We start from the raw sequence: 20,827 nt of genomic DNA, 5'->3' as shown, positions 1-20,827 counted from the left end.
CCCAAGAAGATATGGCCAAATGAAAAGTCTCCTTTCCCCCAACCAGTTCCCACTTGCAGGGCAAAAGGTAGGTCTATATTACCCTTGCCCAAGTTCACGCAATATACTAAAGGGCCCATAACCAAAGGGGCAAATTCAGATCAGAGACTACCATCCCAACCCAACACCATACTTGAAGAGCTGGAGCATTGCTCCAAAGGGAAGCAAATTATAGTCCCTGAATTCAGCTCCAGTGCAGTGATGCAGAGGTTCTGCTGAGGAAGAAAGGTCATATGACCAGAGAGCTCAACAGTTCTGTTCGGTTGTTTGTAACAGAGGATAAGAAAATCCATTTCTAAAGATGATGTCAAAAATAATGGCCATCTTGGGGGTGAGCATTTAAGAGGTTGGTAGTTTCCATAATACTAGTAGGAACAAGACAACAGATCATATAGAAGTTTAACAGACAGACTCAGGTAATAAGATAGCTAAAGACAGCCCTCTTGGGATCAGAGAATACCCCAAAGACTGGTTAGTACCCACAACCGACCCTGCAAAAAGCCCCAACTTTAACTGAATCAGTTGCAGAGCAATTTTTACCAAAGGACACTGTCCAAAAAAAAAAAAATCTGCTAGCAATTAGGAGAGAGGCTAAAAGCTAAGAGAGATAACAAAGCCAGCCAAGCCAGAGTTTAATGGGAGGAGCAGGGACTCAGACAATTAAAGACTCCCAGAGAAAACAATAATCATCCTTGGTGGTCACAGACACTGTGCACATATCCGAGGCGGCACCCTCTGACAAATGAATCATTGGCTTCACACTGCAGTGAAAATAGATTTCACTAAACTATTCCAGCCATTTCACTAAACTAATAAAAAAGCAAACAACAACAAACCCAAGAAAGTGGCGAATGAATTAGTACCCAGAATTAACACAATATATTTTCTTAAAGGTCCTATTTCAATAAAAATGATAAGGTTCAAAAAAAGAAAAAAAAAAGGAAGGTGCAACCTACATAAAGGAAAACAGTAAACAATAAAAAATGTCTTTCAACGGGTCCAGATGTCGAACTTAATCAACAAAGATTTAAAATCAACTACTAGAAATGTGTTCCAAGAACTAAAGGAGATAATGAAAAAAGAAGAAGAAAAAGAAGCATATGAAGAATATATCTCATTAAATAGAGAAAATCACTAAAAAAGATAGAAATTATTTTACCAATAGAAATTCTAGAACTGTAAAGTACAATAAGTAAAATGAAAAAGTCACTTGAAAGGCTCAATAGTAGATTTGAGTTGGCAGAAGAAAGGATCTAAGTACTTAAGATAAATCAATAGAATATGAAATGTAGGGGGATAAAAAGAATAAAAATGGATAAAACCTGAGAGAAATGTGGGATACCAAAATATATATAACAAAAATACCAAAAGGAAAAAGGAGGGAAAGAAAGGAAAGGAAAAGTACAAGAAGAAATAATATCTGAAAGCTTGAAATTTAAAGAAAAGCATTGATCTGTATTTCCAAAAGTATGATGAACCCCAAATAGAATAAAAACAAATCTATAGTCAAATGCTGAAAGACAAAAAAATGAGAAAATCTTAAAAACAATAAGAGAAACATTACTCATCATGTATGAGGACATGCCAAAAGATTAACTGTCAGGGAACATTTAACAGCAGGATTCCTGTGTGCTATTTTCTGTCTCTCATGAGCCCTCTGTTCCTTATCAGCTCCTGGTAACAGGAACCAGTGGAGCAGCATGCTGCTCCCAGGACTGAGGTCATGGGATGGAATGCTTGCATGGATTTCCTTCATTAACTTTTCCAATCAGTGAAAGTAATTAGTCACGACCCTCCTTAAGATATGGATTGTCTTCTGGCCTTATGACCTCTATTACTCCTTGTTTCCTTGGTAACTTGTAAGTCTGGTCTTTTGATCTTTATCTTTGCTGAAAACCTACCTTGTAAAACAGTGTGTATACTCACATAGAGTTCAATAAAGCACCCTTGTTCCACTAGAGACTTGGGTCCCCGTGTCCTTCTTTCTCTTTCTCTTTAAGTTCTCTGGAGCGTGGAAACCTGCCAAGCTCACTTTTCTGCCCAGGCTTTCAAGACCTCCTCGAGAGGACACCCTGATCCTTCGTGAGCTACAAGCCCTGTTCTAGGGCTTTATTGGTTTTCCACGTAACCCAGGAAATATTAGCCTCTTTCTCTCTTTCACTTTCTTATCGTCGACTCCAGACCACCAGGTTCTGGTCTATTAAAGGACCACAACAATTAACAGCTGACTTCTCATGACAAACAATGCAAAACAGCTATCAATGAGATGACATAGTCAAAGTGCTACAAGATAGTCAGGGAATTAATTTCCTGTCTGTCCAATGCTTAGAACTTGCCACTTTCACAGCCAGGGCCCAGGTTTGATCTCTAGTTGGGGAACTAAGATCCCCAAGCTGCACGGTGCAGCCAAGAAAAAAAAGTCAACTGAAACCCTACATCCAGCAAAATCCTTTTTAAAATGAGGTTAAAGACATTCTCAGACAAACAAAAACTGAGATAATTTGTTGCTAGTAGGCCAGTCTTACAAGAAACACTAAAGGAAAGCTTTCATTCTTTGATGATTAATAGCAATTGATGTTTAATAGCATCAATAAAATTGATGTTTATTAAATAAAATTTAATAAAATTGATGCTTAATAGCAATTCTAATACACATATATGCAAAACAGTACAACTAGAAACCCTGTGACTCCACCACCATAGTCATAGATGACTGGACCGAGAAATTAATACTAAACTCAAGACAGCCATCTAGAGCTGACTCAAGTTTTTCAGTTTTGGAATAAAGTCTCAATAATGACACAGTGTAGTTACATATATGAAATCTGTTTTCTGCATGAAGTCCAGCAGGGCAATTATCAAAATAATTTCTTGCCTCCCTTACATTAAACACCTTCTTGAGTGTATCTCAATTTCTTATAACCTAGAAAGGATGAACAAGTATAAATGAAGAATGTGACATAAGAATGAAAATACTAAACCTGTAAAACTATGAAACCATTGCTTCAGATTTTTGATCACCAAATGCCATTTTCTATTTGAAGATATTTCTGCTGCTTTATCATTCCATGATTGTTCACATTGACACATTAGTTCTGTCCTTGCAGAGCAGGAGCCACCCTGGTGCAGTAGGGATGGAAGAGTCTCATGACCACTTCCAAAGGTTCAAGGCACCAAGCCCACAACCCTGTGCCCCATTCTAAGCCTCACAGTGATTCTGCCCATCCATGCTGAAGAGGCCTGGTTCTTCTAGCGAACTGACATTTCAGTACAAAATATAAGTTCAATGACTGCACCTTTACTGAGGGCAATACTGATTTCATTTGTGGACACCAGATCCTAGCACCAGACCCAATACCTAACAGGCCCTGCATCAAAATTTATTGAATGAAAGATTGCATAAGTTGTTTTTCTCCTTGCCATTTAGAAAAAGAAAAAAAAAAAAACAGAATACAAAACCAAAAACCAAACCACATACCATTAATACATATCCTAAGCATACATACGCTTACTCCTTGGAAGGAAAGTTATGACCAACCTAGATAGTATATTAAAAAGCAGAGACATTACTTTGCCAACCAAGATTCGTCTAGTCAAGGCTATGGTTTTTCCTGTGGTCATGTATGGATGTGAGAGTTGGACTGTGAAGAAAGCTGATCGCTTAAGAATTGATGCTTTTGAACTGTGGTGTTGGAGAGTCCCTTGTACTGCAAGGAGATCCAACCAGTCCATTCTAAAGGAGATCAATCCTGGGTGTTCAATGGAAGGACTGATGCTAAAGCTGAAACTCCAATACTTTGGCCACCTCATGCGACGAGTTGACTCAATGGAAAAGACTCTGATGCTGGGAAAGGTTGGGGGCGGGAGGAGAAGGGGACGACAGAGAATGAGATGGCTGGATGGCATCACTGACTCTGTGGACATGAGTTTGAGTGAACTCCGGGAGTTGGTGATGGACAGGGAGGCCTGGCGTGCTGTGATTCATGAGGTTGTGGAGAGTCGGACACGACTGAGCGACTGAACTGAACTGAACTGAAGCATACATATGGATGGAGGTCCCATAAAACTCTTTAGAGTAATAAGGAAAAAGTGTGCATAACCGTCTGTTAAACTCTATCTACCCATCAGCTCTTAATTTAGTTATATTTCAATTCTCAGATTTCCAATGATTCTTTTCATCATGTCCTATTCTCTCCTAGAATTAAATATCATAAAACCTAATTTCTTAGCATATTAATTACCATTGATTAAAGCTGGCTTCTAACAACTATAACATCTGAATAGTCTATATGCCTGTTTCTATTTTCTCAAACTAAATAGTATGATTTTGTTTCCTGATTTGCCTGCTAAGTTTTGATCAAAGGCTAGACATTGTATGACTGAAATAATATGTGGGCTCTGGATGATCATACGTTCTTCTCCAAAAGATTTACAGTTGACCCTTGAATACCACAGGGGCTTAATTCAAGTATAACTTACAGCTGGCCCTTCATATCCATAGTTCCTCACCATGGAATCAACCAGCTACAGAGCATGTAGTACTGAAATATTTAATACTGAAAAATATCCATATATAAGTGGACCCATGAAATTCAAACACATGTTATTCAAGAGTCAACTGTACTTTTGTGTAAATGGGCAGTTAGGATAGGGACAGATAAAACCAAAGCGGATTCAAAGTTATGTTACAGTTTTTGTGACTGTTGGTGTATTTTCAGTTCACCCAGAGCCCTGGCGTTTAGCCTTTTGGGTATCCCAGCTGAAAGTGCAAGATGTTTACCAGGCTCTTCTTCTGCAGTGGGCCTAAGCTATGACTGCTCAATGTGTGATTCAGAAGATGCCAGGCCTATTACTCTGCATTCCACTCCTTATGAGAATACTTGCTCCTTCTTGTCCTTGGGCCCAAATAACTTTCTGTCACTTCAAACAAAATTTTTAAATATGTCATCCTCATCTTTTAGTTTTTCTCAAAAGGAGAATATTTTCTGCAAAAAGTTAATACCATTACCAAAGGCAGAACTGTTTTTCAATCAGAATTGCCAAAAGTTTGCCTAATTTATAATCTTCATTAAGGAAGAGCAAATAGTCTAACATTTTATCATTATGGGTTCCCCAAAAATATAAAAACTGCATAATATAAACAAATATTTTACGCAAGTGAAATACTAGAAACTAGTTGCATTTAATACATCTGAAAAAACTTGTGAACATTACCCTTTATGTTAGTCATGTATAATTATTAAAAACTAAGTTTCCTTAGTGCATATGAATAGTTTAATTTTCTTACAAAGATATTTACACTATGTGAACATTTCCAAAAGTATAATGAATTTGTTGACTTTTCATGGTTTGAGGCTCAGCACAATTTCATTTCCATTTGTAGAAATTTGCCTGAAAACAAGCAACTAAAAAATAATTTAATTTTCCATGTAAAATGATATGCTATCAAATAAAAATCACTATAATGATAAGGTAACTATAAGGACTACAGGAATAAAGCACATTTTAAATTTGCTTATTATAAGGTCTGCTATCCCCGCTTTTAGTGGCATTTGTGGGAGTCAAGAAATGAAGAACCACCAGTTACTGAGATGTAAAGATATTACCACATTTGTCTCATATCACCCACTTTTCTAAAGCAAGTCTTCAACAATTATTCCCGATAATTTATAATTGCTTTAAATATTAAATCTACATTAAGTTTCCAATACATCATTATTTTGTGAGGCATGTAAGTTTCTTCCTCTCTCACCACCACCCCGTGCACGCCTGCACAAACACACAGGTGCACACACACACACTACATGCAAAGAATCACAAGGGCCTACATATTCAATTCATATGTAAAACATGACGCAGAAGACCATGATTTCAGAAAACTAAGAATCTGAAAATGGACATTTTCATTCTAAATTTTTTCTTTATTTACCACATTCAACTGATGTGTGTGTATGTGAGTGAGTGTCTGCATGTGTGTGTGTGTACGTGTGTGTGTGTGTACATGCAAGCGCTCAGTCTCTTCAGTCGTGTCCAACTCTTTGCAGTCCTATGGACTGTAGCCCGCCAGGCTCCTCTGTCAAGGAATTGTCCAGGCAAGAATACTGGAGTGGGTTGCCATGTCCTTCTCCAGGGAATCTTCCTGACCCAGGGATCGAACCCACATCTCCTGCATTGCAGGCAGATTCTTTATCCACTGAGCCACCTGGAAAGCCAATTCAAACGATAAGTATAATAAATATTAATGCTAGTTTAAAAAAATTAAAATATTCAGTTCACTTCTACTTTCTGGCTTTGTGGAAATACTAATTGCAGAAAAACGGTCTTTCTTCAAGCTCCTAAAATTTCTATATTTTCATACAGATGAAATCTCAGATTAAGCTAAATCTTGCAGGAACTGTAAAGGTTTATTTAGCCTTAGAGTTTTTACTTGTAACACATCTCTGTCAAGAATCATCTTTTTTAAGAACTTGGGATATGGTGCATCTATGGTCTTAACAACTGTCCTAATATAAGAGTTATCTGATTAATAATACAGGCAGACTTCATCCCTACCAGATCCCATGATTTTACCCTCTCCTCTATAAGTTTTGCTGCCAATATTTTTCTTTAAAATCTAAATTGGATATTAAAAATTACTTACAGCTCAGATAAAACCTTATTTCACAACAGGCACTTGGATAAGAAAGAAATTATTAATATTAAAAAAAAAGCATAAGAAGAAACTGCAGACAGGGGTATTAAGATGTCTAAGACCAAAGGTCTCTAAAAAGAATTTAAAAGTAATATTGAAGTGGGCATTACTGTATAGCAAAGTGGCCAGCTTTATATAAAAAATGCAAGGATCAAAAGAGTTTACTCAAAAGCATGCACAAAAGGAACAATCTTCCTTCTGTTTCTACTGTACTAGTCATAAAAAAGTTGTTATTGATTATCATTTATTTTCCACTATCTTCTCTCTTTTTAAAGCAAACACTGGCATTATAGTCTCAAGTTTCCGCTAATGAATAATCATGTCAGTTGTCACTCAATTATCACTTTCAAAACTTAATCTAAATTATGTACTGAGTCTTGTGTGTTTTTTTTCTTTGAAGTTCTTCCTTGAATTTAAAAGTCAAATTTTTTTTTTCAAGAAGAGTAAGTTGATGGGAAATGGAGGCTGAGATTAAATCAGGAGGAATCATTGATCAAGGATGCTTGGAATTCTTATGAATACAAATAGCCTATCAAGGTTAATGAGTTCAACTCAAGTTTAGAAGAAGAGAAATATCCCACTTAGTATTTTCTATGCATGCAGAGATTTAAAGTCTTAGGTGGAATTTGAAAGGTAAATTATGCAAACTCAAATACAGCTTTCATTTGGGTTTTTCATAAGCTACTCTCAATCGTTTTTTCCCAGTGTAGAACAACTACTTAAAATATATATTCTGGACCAACAAAAACTAATGCAATTAGTGAGAAAGAGCAAAGGCCCCCTTGAATATTGACAACTCTTTCGAAATGAATGTGCTTTTAAGGAATGACTAGGCAACAAATGCCAGCTTTGAAAAATAACCATAAAATTTTTCTACAATATATTCTTTCTGTCAACAAATATTAACTGAGTGCCTAAATGCGAAGTAAAGTAGGCCTTAGGAAGCATCACTACAAACAAAACTAGTGGAGGTGATGGAATTCCAGTTGGACTATTTGAAATCCTAAAAGATGATTCTGTGAAAGTGCTGCACTCAATATGCAAGCAAATTTGGCAAACTCAGCAGTGGCCACAGGATTGTAAAAGGTTAGTTTTCATTCCAATCCCAAAGAAAGGCAATGCCAAAGAATCTTCATAGTACCACACAACTGCACCATCTCACATACTAGCAAAGTAATGTTCAAAATTCTACAAGCCAAGCTTCAGTAATAGATGAACCTTGAACTTCCAGATGCTCAAGCATGATTTAGAAAAGGCAAAGGAACCAGAGATCAACTTGTCAACATCTGTTGTAACATTGAAAAAGCAAGAGAGCTCCAGAAAAAACATCTACTTCTGCTTTATTGACTATGTCAAAGCCTTGACTGTGTGGATCACAACAAAATGTGGAAAATTCTTAAAGACATGGGAACACCAGATCACCTGACCCACCTCTTGAGAAATCTGTACACACCTCAAGAAGCAACAGTTAGAACTGGACATGAAACAACAGACTGGTTCCAAATCAGAAAAGGAGTACGTCAAGGTTCTATATTGTCATCCTGCTTATTTAACTTATATGCAGAGTACATCATGAGAAACACTGGGCTGGATGAAGCACAAGCTAGAATCAAGACTGCTGGGAGAAATGGCAATAACCTCAGATACGCAGATGACACCATACTTATGGCAGAAAGCGAAGAAGAACTAAAGAGCCTCTTGATGAAAGTGAAAGAGGAGAATGAAAAAGTTGGCTTGAAGCTCAACATTCAGAAAACTAAGATCATGGCATCTGGTCCCATCACTTCATGGGAAATAGATGGGGAAACCGTGGAAACAGTGAGAGATTTTATTTTGGGGAGCTCCAAAATCACTGCAGATGGTGACTTCAGCCATGAAATTAAAAGATGCTTGCTCCTTGGAAGAAAAGTTATGACCAACCTAGACAGCATATTAAAAAGCAGAAACATTAATACTTTGCCAACAAAGGTCCATCTAGTCAAGGCTATGGTTTTTCCAGTAGTCTTGTATGGATGTGAGAGTTGGACTGTGAAGAAAGCTGAGCACCACAGAATGGATGCTTTTGAACTGTGGTGTTGGAGAAGACTCTTGAGAGTCCCTTGGGCTGCAAGGAGATCAAACCTGTCAATCCTAAAGGATATCAGTCCTGAATATACATTGGCAGGACTGATGCTGAAACTGAAGCTCCAATACTTTGGCCACCTGATGTGAAGAACTGACTCACTGGAAAAGACCCTCATGCTGGGTAAGATTGAAGGCGGGAGGAGAAGGGGACCACAGAGAATGGGATGGCTGGATGGCATCACTGACTCAATGGACATGAGTTTGAGTGAACTCCGGGAGTTGGTGTTGGACAGGGAGGCCTGATGTGCTGCCGTCCATGAGGCTGCAAAGAGTCAGACACAACTGAGCGATTGAATTGAACTGAAAAAATAAGCAAGACACTGTTGGAAAGGGGACATATAAGGATATTGGGGTAAGACCTGATTCTTAGCCCATACTTGTTGATGATTTGAAACGGGATCTAAGTCTTTAATTCATAAGTGGCTCCCAGAAAGCCACAGTTTGAACTATAACATCAATGCATACTGGTAAATTACCCAGAGCAAAATCTGTACACAGCAGTATATCAAAAGAAAATGTAAACAGGAGGATAAGCATCAGAGTGGAAGCAGAGGAAAAGATTGTTAGAAAGACAAAAGAAATCAGTTGAACACACTTCAGGAATAAAGACAGAATCTGCCAAAGTAAACAGGATCCCTGAGTACAAGAATGCTGTTAAAGAGAGGTGGAGGGTTGGAGAGCCTTACCACAGCCATGAACAAATTGGTCTTTCTTTAGACATCATTACTCTCTCATTCCTGTCCAATAAGCAACTTTTTGGTTACTAATTCAGCTTTCTAAAATCTAGGTACAGAAAACTGGGAGACTGGTGTCCCACACAGAAGAATAGAGTATAAATATCCATGTAGGATTCTCACGGATGTCAATGAACTGGCTCTCTTTCATATACTGTTCTCTTGCAAGCTTCAATATTAATATGAATCAGCCTCCTGGGTCACATTAATTCTAGGACATATAAAATGCAAATTTCCAGATGTGACGACAAGATGTTGAAAAATGGTAAGGATATCAAGGTCAGATTTGTCTTGGTGACAGGACTGCTTTCTTCTACAGCCTCATTTCACCTTTATTTCAATCTGCTCTGAAATTTTAAAGAAATATACCCAGATTACTTTAATAATACCCAGTGTGAAAAACGTGCTGTACGGCCCTTAATAATGGAGGTGAGAGGATGGTCCAGAAGGAAGGATTATCACTTGCAATGGATATAATACAAGAAAGTTTCAGAATTTCCATGAAAAGAGGACGTTTATACAAACAGGGAACAACTGAAACAAAGACAAAAAATGAAATGAGAGAAGAAAAAGAAAAAATGAAATAATAAGACTGTGTACAGGCTTCTGTAGGAAAGGCATTAGGTCAAGGTTAAAGAGAAAAACATTAATGATCAAACAAACCAAAAGCAATGCTACTAAACATATGCTCTGCATCTGATCAATAATCTTGCTTTATGCATCTTTTCTTACTTATATTTGATCTCTAAAAAGCAACTAAAGGAGATAAATTTCAATTTTTTATAGAATATATATAAGGTAATATCCCATACCACCAAAAGTAAAGCAGAGGCTAAATGATTTGCGATTAAATTGCAATAAAATTTCCAATTTAGAGATTAAATTGAGCAATCCACGACGGATATATGTCTCACAAAATCCACACAGGATGTCACTTTGAGAACAGCTTGGGGATAAAGATATTCAAAGGACCTACACAAGGTAAAAAATTAACAAGCCATAAACAGAAGTGTCATTAAATCTGAAACAACTGATGCAAATTTAATTATTTTACTGTTAAAAATGAGAAAAATCAGGGGAAATAATAACTGGCTAATGATAATTTCTTCCAGGATGAATGTCTTTTTGTGATATCCTTTTCAATGAAAATCACAAAAATCTTCCATATTCCAAAAGGAATTTGAACTATACTTGCAACAAACTCAAAGAATCCTCTATGCCAATTTTAGGAAATCATCTTCATAGAAATACAGAAATATGAGGGATTTTTGTTCACTGCTATGTCACCAGTAAAGGAGAAAAGGAAAGATATAAGCATCTGAATACAGAGTTCCAAAGAATAGCAAGGAGAGATAAGAAAGCCTTCCTCAGCGATCAATGCAAAGAAATAGAGGAAAACAACAGAATAGGAAAAACAAGAGATCTTTTCAAGAAAATTAGAGATATCAAGGGAACATATCATGCAAAGATGGGCTCGATAAAGGACAGAAATGGTATGGACCTAACAGAAGCAGAAGATATTAAGAAGAGGTGGCAAGAATACACAGAACTGTACAAAAAAGATCTTCACAACCAAGATAATCACAATGGTGTGATCACTAACCTACAGCCAGACATCCTGGAATGTGAAGTCAAGTGGGCCTTAGAGAGCATCACTACGAACAAAGCTAGTGGAGGTGATGGAATTCCAATTGAGTTATTTCAAATCCTGAAAGACGATGCTGTGAAAGTGCTGCTCTCAATAAGCCAGCACAAATTTTCCAAAATTTGGAAAACTCAGCAGTGGCCACAGGACTGGAAAAGGTCAGTCTTCATTCCAATCCCAAAGAAAGGCAATGCCAAAGAATGCTCAAACTACCGCACAATTGCACTCATCTCACACGCTAGTAAAGTCATGCTCACAATTCTCCAAGCCAGGCTTCAGCAATATGTGAACCGTGAACTCGCAGATGTTCAAGCAGGTTTTAGAAAAGGCAGAGGCACCAGAGATCAAATTGCCAACATCTGCTGGATCATGGAGAAAGCGAGAGAGTTCCAGAAAAACATCTATTTCTGCTTCATTGACTATGCCAAAGCCTTTGACTGTGTGGATCACAATAAACTGTGGAACATTCTGAAAGAGATGGGAATACCAGACCACCTGACCTGCCTCTTGAGAAACCTGTATGCAGGTCAGGAAGCAACAGTTAGCAACTGGACATGGAACAACAGACTGGTTCCAAATAGGAAAAGGAGTACGTCAAGGTTGTATATTGTCACCCTGCTTATTTAACTTATATGCAGAGTACATCATGAGGAATGCTGGGCTGGAAGAAGCACAAGCTGGAATCAAGGTTGCCGGGAGAAATATCAATAACCTCAGATATGCAGATGATACCACCCTTATGGCAGAAAGTGAAGAGGAACTCAAAAGCCTCTTGATGAAAGTGAAAGAGGAGAGTGAAAAGGTTGGCTTGAAGCTCAACATCCAGAAAACAAAGATCATGGCATCTGGTCCCATCACTTCATGGGAAATAGATGGAAAAACAGTGGAAACAGTGTCAGACTTTATTTTCTTGGGCTCCAAAATCACTGTGGATGCTGATTGCAGCCAGGAAATTAAAAGACGCTTACTCCTTGGAAGGAAAGTTATGACCAACCTAGATAGCATATTAAAAAGCAGAGACATTACTTTGCCAACCAAGGTCCGTCTAGTCAAGGCTATGGTTTTTCCCATGGTCACGTATGGATGTGAGAGTTGGACTGTGAAGAAAGCTGATCGCCGAAGAATTGATGCTTTTGAACTGTGGTGCTGGAGAGACTCTTGAGAGTCCCTTGGACTGCAAGGAGATCCAACCAGTCCATTCTAAAGGAGATCAGTCCTGGGTGTTCCTTGGAAGGACTGATGCTAAAGCTGAAACTCCAATACTTTGGCCACCTCATGCGACGAGTTGACTCGCTAGAAAAGAGTCTGATGCTGGGAAGGATTGGGGGTGGGAGGAGAGGGGGACAACAAAGAATGAGATGGCTGGATGGCATCACCGACTCGATGGACATGAGTTTGAACTACAGGAGTTGGTGATGGACAGGGAGGCCTAGCGTGCTGTGATGCATGGGGTCGCAACGAGTCGGACACGACTGAGCGACTGAACTGAACTGAATGTCACCAGTAACTAGAACAGTGCCTGGCATGTAATAGATGGTCATTAATTATTTCATATGTGAATAAATATTCAATCTTTCTTTCCAACTGAATCTCACATCCAATTCTATGCAACCAATCCAAGCTAACCAAAGACTACTCCAACTCTTTCCCTAAAACATGTGAAAATGTAAAAGAACTATCAATTTAGGACAAAGGGAAAGCAAATGTAATTTATAAATTATAAGTAATTTTTTTAATGTCTACATACTTGAGCTTTTTCCAATTTTTCCATAAATGACAAATAAAAAGAGAGAGTGAGAAGGATGGGAGGAGAGGAAGAAGGGAGAGAGGACAGACCAACATATGGTCTTAAACAATTCAGCAAAAGGATCTTTCCAGCTTTGGCATCAGTAGAGTAGCTTTATTTTAATACTTATTTTTTACAAAACAATCATATTTTACCACTTATGAGAGCAGAATAAAGAGCTAGATAATTCCCATAAAAAATTTAAATGTCCTACAATCACAGTTGCCCTGAGAATATTTCCAATAAGAATTTATTAAACATGTAGAGGAGAAGTTGAGATCAAGATGACAGAGTGGGAAGACACTGAGTTCACCTCTTCCCAAGGACACACAAAAACTACAGCTACTTACAGAACAACTACCTGTGAGAATGACCTGCAGCAGCAATGAGAATCTGCAGAGCAGAACAGCTCTTCTGCAATGAAGGGGAAGAAGAAGAAGAAAAATGCCAAGATGAGTATAAGGGAAAGAGAAGTAATTGAATCAGGACCTACACCCCCAGCAGGTGACCCAAAAGAAGGAGGAGAGATCACAAATTCAGCGGTCCTCCCTAAGGAGCAAGCGCTTCAGTCCCAACCTCAAGCACCCCAACCCTGGAGACTGGCACCTGGAAGACAAACCCACTTAACTGGTTCTGAAAACCAGCGGGGCTCATAGTCAGGAGAGCCAGAGGGCTGTAGAAAAGTGAAACACTGCACTTAAAGACTATGCACACAAACTCATTCACTCCCAGTCCCAGCATGGGAGCAGCAGACTGACAGGAGCCTGACATCCTTGCTATCCTGGCAAGGATGCCCATCATACACCTCAGCCACACTAGGCTCCCACTTCAGTCCCTCCACCAAGGCAGCAATCTCTGGCACACCCTAGAAGTCTTGGTTCATGCCGGGCTCCAACGGTAACCCCTCTGGTTCCAGCCCCTGTGCCAAAGTGGTAGCCCTCTACACGTCCTAGGAGAAGCCTGAATACCATACCAGGTTCCAACTTCAGTGGGGAACAATCCCCAGTACACACCAGAAGAAGTCCATGGTCACTTCAGCTTCAGTCCTTCCATCAAAGCCAACGGACACACACAGTCTGTCTAAAGATGCTCCTACGCAAGGACACACCCTCAAGACACGGAGAAGTAACTGCTTCTCCTGACGCATGGAGACAAACACAGAAAGTCAAGCAAAATAAGAAGACAGAGGATTGTGTTTCAAACAAAAGAACAAAATGAAACTCCAGGAAAAACAAAAATCTAATGAAATGACAGTAAGTAATTTACCTGGTACAGAGTTTAAAGCAAAGATCATAAAAATGCTCCTTGAACTTAGGATAATAAGGCAAGAAAACAGAACGTCAACATAGTATTAGAAAATATAAAAAAGAAGGCATCAGAGGTGAAAAATATTATGTGTGTGTTAATTGCTCAGTCATGTCTGACTCTTTACAACCCCATGGACTATGGCTCATCAGGCTCCCCTGTCGATGGAATTCTCCAGGCAAAAATACTGGAGTGGGTTGCCATTCCCTTCTCCAGGGGATCTTCCAAACGCAGGGATAGAACCGGGGTCTCCCACATTGCGGACAGATTCTTCACCATCAGAGCCACCAGGGTAGCCTGATTAATATAATAACTGAAATGAAATACATATTGTAGGGAATCAACTGCAGATTAGGTGACACAGAAAAACACATAAGCAACTTTGAAGACAGAATGGCTGAAATCACTCAATCAGAACAGCAAGAAGAAAAACAATTTTTAAATGAGGCTTAAGAGACCTCTAAGATAACATCAAGCACAATAAAATTCAAATTTTAGAGGTCCCAGGAGGAGAGGAAAAAGAAAGAGGCAAAAATGAATTTGGTGAAACAATGGTTGAAAATTTAACCTGTAGCAAGAAACACATATCCAGATCCAGAAACAAAGAAAATCCCAACAAAATGAAAGAGATCTACGCCAAGACCTAGCATAATTAAAACAGCAAAAGTTAAAGAGAGAGTTTTAAAGGCAGTCAAAAAGAAAAAGAAACACTGGAGTCACATCCAAGGGAAGCCCCAGAGGCCAGCACCTATTTCTCAGCAGAAACTCTGCAGGTCTACAGGGGACGGCACAGTATATTTTATTTAAAGTGACAAAAGGAAAAAATATCTACAACCAGTGATACTCACATGGCAAAGTTATTCAGAACTGGAGAGATAGTTTCCCAGACAAGCAAAAACTAAAAAGAGTTTAACGACAGTAAACCAGCCTTCCAAGAAATGTTAAAGGAACTTTAAGTGGAAAAGGAAAGGCCCTATAAAGATAGGAAAATGAATGAAAGGAAAAATGTACTTTACTAGGAAAGTAAAAAATTCCTTTACTAGGAAAGGAAAATACATAGTAAAGCCAATGAATGAACCACTTAAAAAGCGAGTGAAATGTTAAAAGACAAGTCATAAAAACAAATCCATAGATACAGAGAACATACTAATGGTTATCACAAGGGACGGGACAGAGTTGGGGTTGGAGGAAAAATGGGTAAACGGGATCAACTAAATTTTTGGTGGTGAACACAATGTAGTGAAAAGGAGGAGAAATATAATGTAGTACACATGAAACTTCTACAGTATTAGGAACCAGTGTTACCTCAATAAAATATAAAATTTTAAGCCAAAAAATTAAGTTGAATTTAAAAGTCATAGGGATATAATATACAGCACAGAGACAATAGTCAATAATACTATAATTAACATGGCATAGTACATCATCTATAAAAACATAAAAATCACTGCTGTACAGCGGAAACTAACATAGAATTCTAAGTCAACTATAGTCCCATTAAAAAATTAATAAAGAAATAAACATGCAGAGGCTTTGTAAAGAAAATGTCACTGTCTCATTATCTTTAAACATGAACCTGAAACAAATCTAAAATATATTTTGTACTGATGCACAGACAAGATGAAAGAGAAACTTAAGACTGCAGTAACATTAAATATTTCCTTTGAATTTTATAAAGTTAGACACTTTTCACACCAATTTTCTACCTTTCATTATAACTTGGGAAATTCTTCAAATGTGACCACTTACTACAGTTAGAACACAACTTCACTAACAACAGCAGATACAGAGAAAGACTGATACATATCCAGCCCCAAATGTGTCCTCCATGTTTGCATGGATCTAATTTACATAATCTAAATGGGAATTAAGCCATTTTCTTTTACCAAGTTCTTTCCTTTGATTTTTTAATAGTTTTTGATAACTACTTTTATCTAGCACCATCTGGGCTAGATAAAAGGCAAGTAGGAAACGGTAGCTGCCTAGTTACACTTCACTCATCATTCATGACTACTGCTGCTGCTGCTGCTGCTGCTGCGTCACTTCAGTCGTGTCCGACTCTGAGCGACCCCAGAGACGGAAACCCACTAGGCTCCCCTGTCCCTGGGATTCTCCAGGCAGGAACACTGGAGTGGGTTGCCATTTCCTTCTCCAATGTGTGAAAGTGAAAAGTGAAAGTGAAGTCACTCAATCATGTCCGACCCTTAGCGACCCCACGGACTGCAGCCTACCAGGCTCCTCCACCCATGGGATTTTCTAGGCAACTCTAAATTGATGGAGGCATCGCACCTCTACTTCATGCAAAACAGCTAGAGATTTGAAAACTTTTCTATTTCCAGAGAAAAAAATATCAGTAATACCTTATTGCTATGCCTTTTGCCAGTTTCACTCCCGCCCCCTCATCCCCGACACCCACCACAAATAACTGTGGTTCCTTCAGAGAAGAAAGATCCCTTCTGTCTGAGGGAAGGCTTCAACTGCTAGTGGAAGAATATTTTCAGGTTTCATAGGTATCCTGGCTTTGAGGTCCAAATGAAGAGAAATGAATCCATAGAAATTTCTCTACGTAAAGTAACCGCCTAGATAACTTTACATTATCTACACACAAACTTAAGTTCGTAAAACATCACAATCTTTATATTAAAATTTCACTAAGCAATGCTATGAAACAAACTAAAGTCCTTTGAACATGGCTTAAACATAGCAAAGTCACCTCCACTTGGGCTGCCAGATGTACTTTCTCCTTGTCTTTTCGCTCCAAGCACCGCTTCACTTCCTCTAACTCAGAAGCCATTGCACTGAAGTTCAGCTGCACTCTCAAATCTGACATCTGCTTCTCCAGATCCTCTCGCTCAACCCCTTAAAAGAGAAAATGTAAAGCGTGATGGTTGTTCGTTATTCACAGGATAATGTACTCTCAAACGGTAGGCTTATTAATACTAACTCTACTCCATACAATCCACTTATTAAACGTCACTGGCACCAACTCGCCATTCTATTATTTGAAGTCTTACACAATTTTCTAAAACACATAGCTACGTCATCCAGTGTTATCCCATTTTGATATTGTACTTGGACTGCTGATTTCCAGTATAATTTATTTCAGGAAAATTATATGCATTTTTCTTTAATCTGCCTTATATCCCTATATTACCCCCAAACTCTAAAACAAAAATACTGAAAGAATTTTCAACTAAGCTTCTACAGTTTACTGAAGTTACTGAAGTTCACACAATAAAATGTTTTTCTTGCAACACAAGCAAAGGAGGCAGCTAAATCTTGATTGTGTTCTGACCTTTAACTTACTAGCTCTGGAGATAACTACCTACCTGAACAATATAAACTGACATAGTATGTACTTTTAGTTCAATATGAAATATTTGGTATATGATGAAAAGGGCACTGTAACACCATCTTTTTCAAAAATAAATAACACGAAACCCTTTTCTCAATGAGCCTACATTCTAAGAATAGGAAAAAGATATAAATAAAGTACTTTTATGAAGTTAAGATGTCAAAAACTGGAACATATATTATCAGTTTAAAACTACTCTTTTCTAGTACTTTCACTTCCAGAAAAGGAAAGAAGGAAGGAAACACTAGCAAATACAATCTACAGATCATTCATAAGACACATCCCAACTTGAGAAATATTAAACTGTCAAAATTGTACAGTGTGGATGAAAGATGCATAGGTATTTTCACAGTGATAAGAGGACCCTCAGATACTACACAAATATTTCCCTGTATCTGTATAATTTCTGTATAGTAAATTTTGGTTATCACACAAAATTAGTCCAAAGGACAGAATGATTAACTCTATCTTAATAAGAAACTGAAGTTTTAAGAATTAGTTAAAAGCTAGTTCTGAAAAATAGACAAAAAATTTCACCAAGCAAAGCAGATGAAATTGGGTTGATATTTCAGGGAAAGGAAATAGCATAAAGCACCGAGGAACAATATTGGATTTCATATTCGGGTAACTGCACACATCACGTTCTACATAGCTAATACTTGTGAGGAAGGCAAGTCAGCAGAGTCAGCAGTCATGCGCTGCCAGGGAGCTTGGAAATCAGCCTACAGACTAAGAGTTAGCAAACATTTTCTGTAAAAGGTCAGACAGTAAATACTGCAGCTATACGGTCTCTGTCACAACTACTCATCTTTGATACTATATTACAAAAGTGACCTGGACAATGCATAAATGAATGGGAGTAGCTGTATCCCAATAAAGTTTCTTTATTCAAAAACAGGAAGCAGTCTGGATTTGGCTCATGGGCCATCCTTTGCCCACTCCTGCTAGATCATCAACCTGAAAATATGCATATTTTTATGTATAAATGTATTTATTCATTTGAAAAATACACGTATCCATTCATCTTAAATATAACTTTTATTTCATAAATTTATTAATATATACCCACGTGTGCCAAGTCACTTTAGTTATGCCCGACTCTTTGCAAACTCAAGGACTGTAGACTGCCAGGTTCTTCTGTCCATGGGATTTTCCAGGCAAGAATAATGGAGTGGGTTGCCATGCCCTCCTCCCAGGAATCTTCTCCAAGCAGGGATCAAACCCACGTCTTTTATGTCTCCTGCATTGGCAGGCAGGTTCTTTACCACTGAGCCACCTGGGAAGCCCATATAGATATGCATATGTGTGTGCATCTCTCTCTATAGTACCCACCTATCTATATATAGGCCTAGACATGTTTCATGGTATATATAACATTAGTATATACACACATATATGCAAATTAATGTTAGTATGACTATATATTATACAACTTATGAAGATAATATATATGAATATGTGTGTAAACATACACACATATGTATTTTATGAAACACATCTCTGTATTTGATGTGGAGACATAATATTTTGATATGTTTTACACATAAAATAGCAGTAGTAGTGTAGTGTTAGTTGCTCAATCATGTCCAACTCTTTGTGACCCCATGGATTATAGCCCACCAGGCTCCCCCATCCCTGGGACTCTCCAGGCAAGAATACTGGAGTGAGTTACCATTCCCTTCTCCATAGGAGCTTCCCAACCCAGGGATCGAACCTGGATCTCCTGCATTACAGACAGATTCTTTACCGTCTGAGCTACAGGGAAGTTCCTACATAAAATATTAAAGTGTAGATATATATAAAGGTATAACACATAAATGCATATATAATGAAACATTTATAAAAATTAAAATACTTAAAACACAAAGTATACAACACAAATAGTGTTAGAGACACTCTCTTCCCAAAGGATTATCTCATATGCTCCATTTTAAAGAATTCTTGCTACAAACGTTGATGGGTCAGTAGAGGATAGCAGTTAAAGAGTTCAAGCCTGGATAGAAAAAAGATTTGGTTTGCTATTTCCCACAAATGTGACTTTAAGCAAGGAATGCAATTTTTTTGTTTTTCAGCCTTTAAAAAAAATCATTAAAATGGAAATAAGAGCATCCTTCTCATAGAGTATTTCTAAGAACTAAAAACATAGCATAAGAGGAATAGCATGATGCCCTGTAAGAACTCAATAAATTATGAGAGGTTTTAATCAAGAGAAGAACATGACAGGTTTGTGTCTTAGAAGGGTCCCTTTAGTAGCAGGACAGAAGATGGATTACAGACAAACTAGCATAAGACAAGTTAGGAGGGTAACAGAGATGAGAGAAAGCATGCCTAAACTGGGTTAGTAGAAATACGAAAGAAGCCACTTCAAGAGCTCTCAGTATCTTCAGACAGACAGGATACAGAGACTAATTAGATGGAGGGGAGAAGTAAGTTTGGACGTTCTTTATATTTTAGGCTTATCTGGATAAAGAAACATTCGAGCAGTTAAGATAGAAAATAAAAACAGGTTTGGAGGAAAGTATGAATCCAGTTGTAAACCTGTTTCTGAGCATGCTGGAACAGCACAGAGACACCTAAGGAGCACCTCCATCTGGAGGGCTGGAGGTCAGGAGAGTGAGAAGAGCTCCCTTTAGGGATCATCCTTTGTAGGTGATAGCTAAAGCCTAAGATTAAATAACAACCCCTGGGGAAAAGTACCAAGTGAGAAAATCCATAAACAGGATTCTAGAACACAGCAACATTTAAAATGCAAACTGGAAACAAACGGAAAAGATTCAGATGGAAAAACTGAAAACCACTAAGACAGAAGAACCAGGAAACAGTAGGAACAATCAAGTCAGTGGAAGAGTTTTAAGGGAGAGGAAACAAATGGGAAACAACTAAGGCAAGTAATTAAAAATTCCGTTGAATTTAACAGAGGAGACCACTAGTAAACTAAGCAAAGTCAATTTTAGAAACAGAAATGGAAGTCATTTTGCAGTGGGTAGGGGAATAAGGAGCAGGTGGAGGATGACAAGTGCAATTTCTTATGTAGAATTTTTTAAAATAATGCAAGTATTCTATAACGATGAAAACTCTAGAATTACTAAAAGAAGGTGAAGAAGTCCATTGCCACAACAATAAGAGAATTTTAAGATTTTCATTAAGC

The 20,827-nt window shown here is 38.0% G+C and overlaps 1 protein-coding gene across 8 annotated transcripts in view; it reads right to left on the bottom strand.

Annotated features, from left to right (window-relative positions):
• The window catches only part of CEP128 (centrosomal protein 128), a 487,012-nt gene that overhangs the window by 354,159 nt on the left and 112,026 nt on the right, over positions 1-20,827 (bottom strand). For all 8 annotated transcript variants that reach the window (XR_008687351.2, XM_088839414.1, XM_088839415.1 and 5 more), the window contains one exon: positions 17,038-17,183. Coding sequence is in view for 7 of the 8 variants with exons in the window: in XM_088839414.1 (XP_088695540.1) it covers positions 17,038-17,183 (146 nt within the window). In the remaining variant the exon portion in view is untranslated. The remainder of the gene's footprint in view (positions 1-17,037; positions 17,184-20,827) is intronic.

Source organism: Moschus berezovskii, chromosome 9 (assembly GCF_049115385.1).
Source record: "Moschus berezovskii isolate FMDL1 chromosome 9, NW_MosBer_1.0, whole genome shotgun sequence".
Lineage (NCBI taxonomy): Eukaryota > Metazoa > Chordata > Mammalia > Artiodactyla > Moschidae > Moschus > Moschus berezovskii.
The sequence above is the reverse complement of the archived record's forward strand: the minus strand, read 5'-3'. Positions and strand labels throughout refer to the sequence as shown.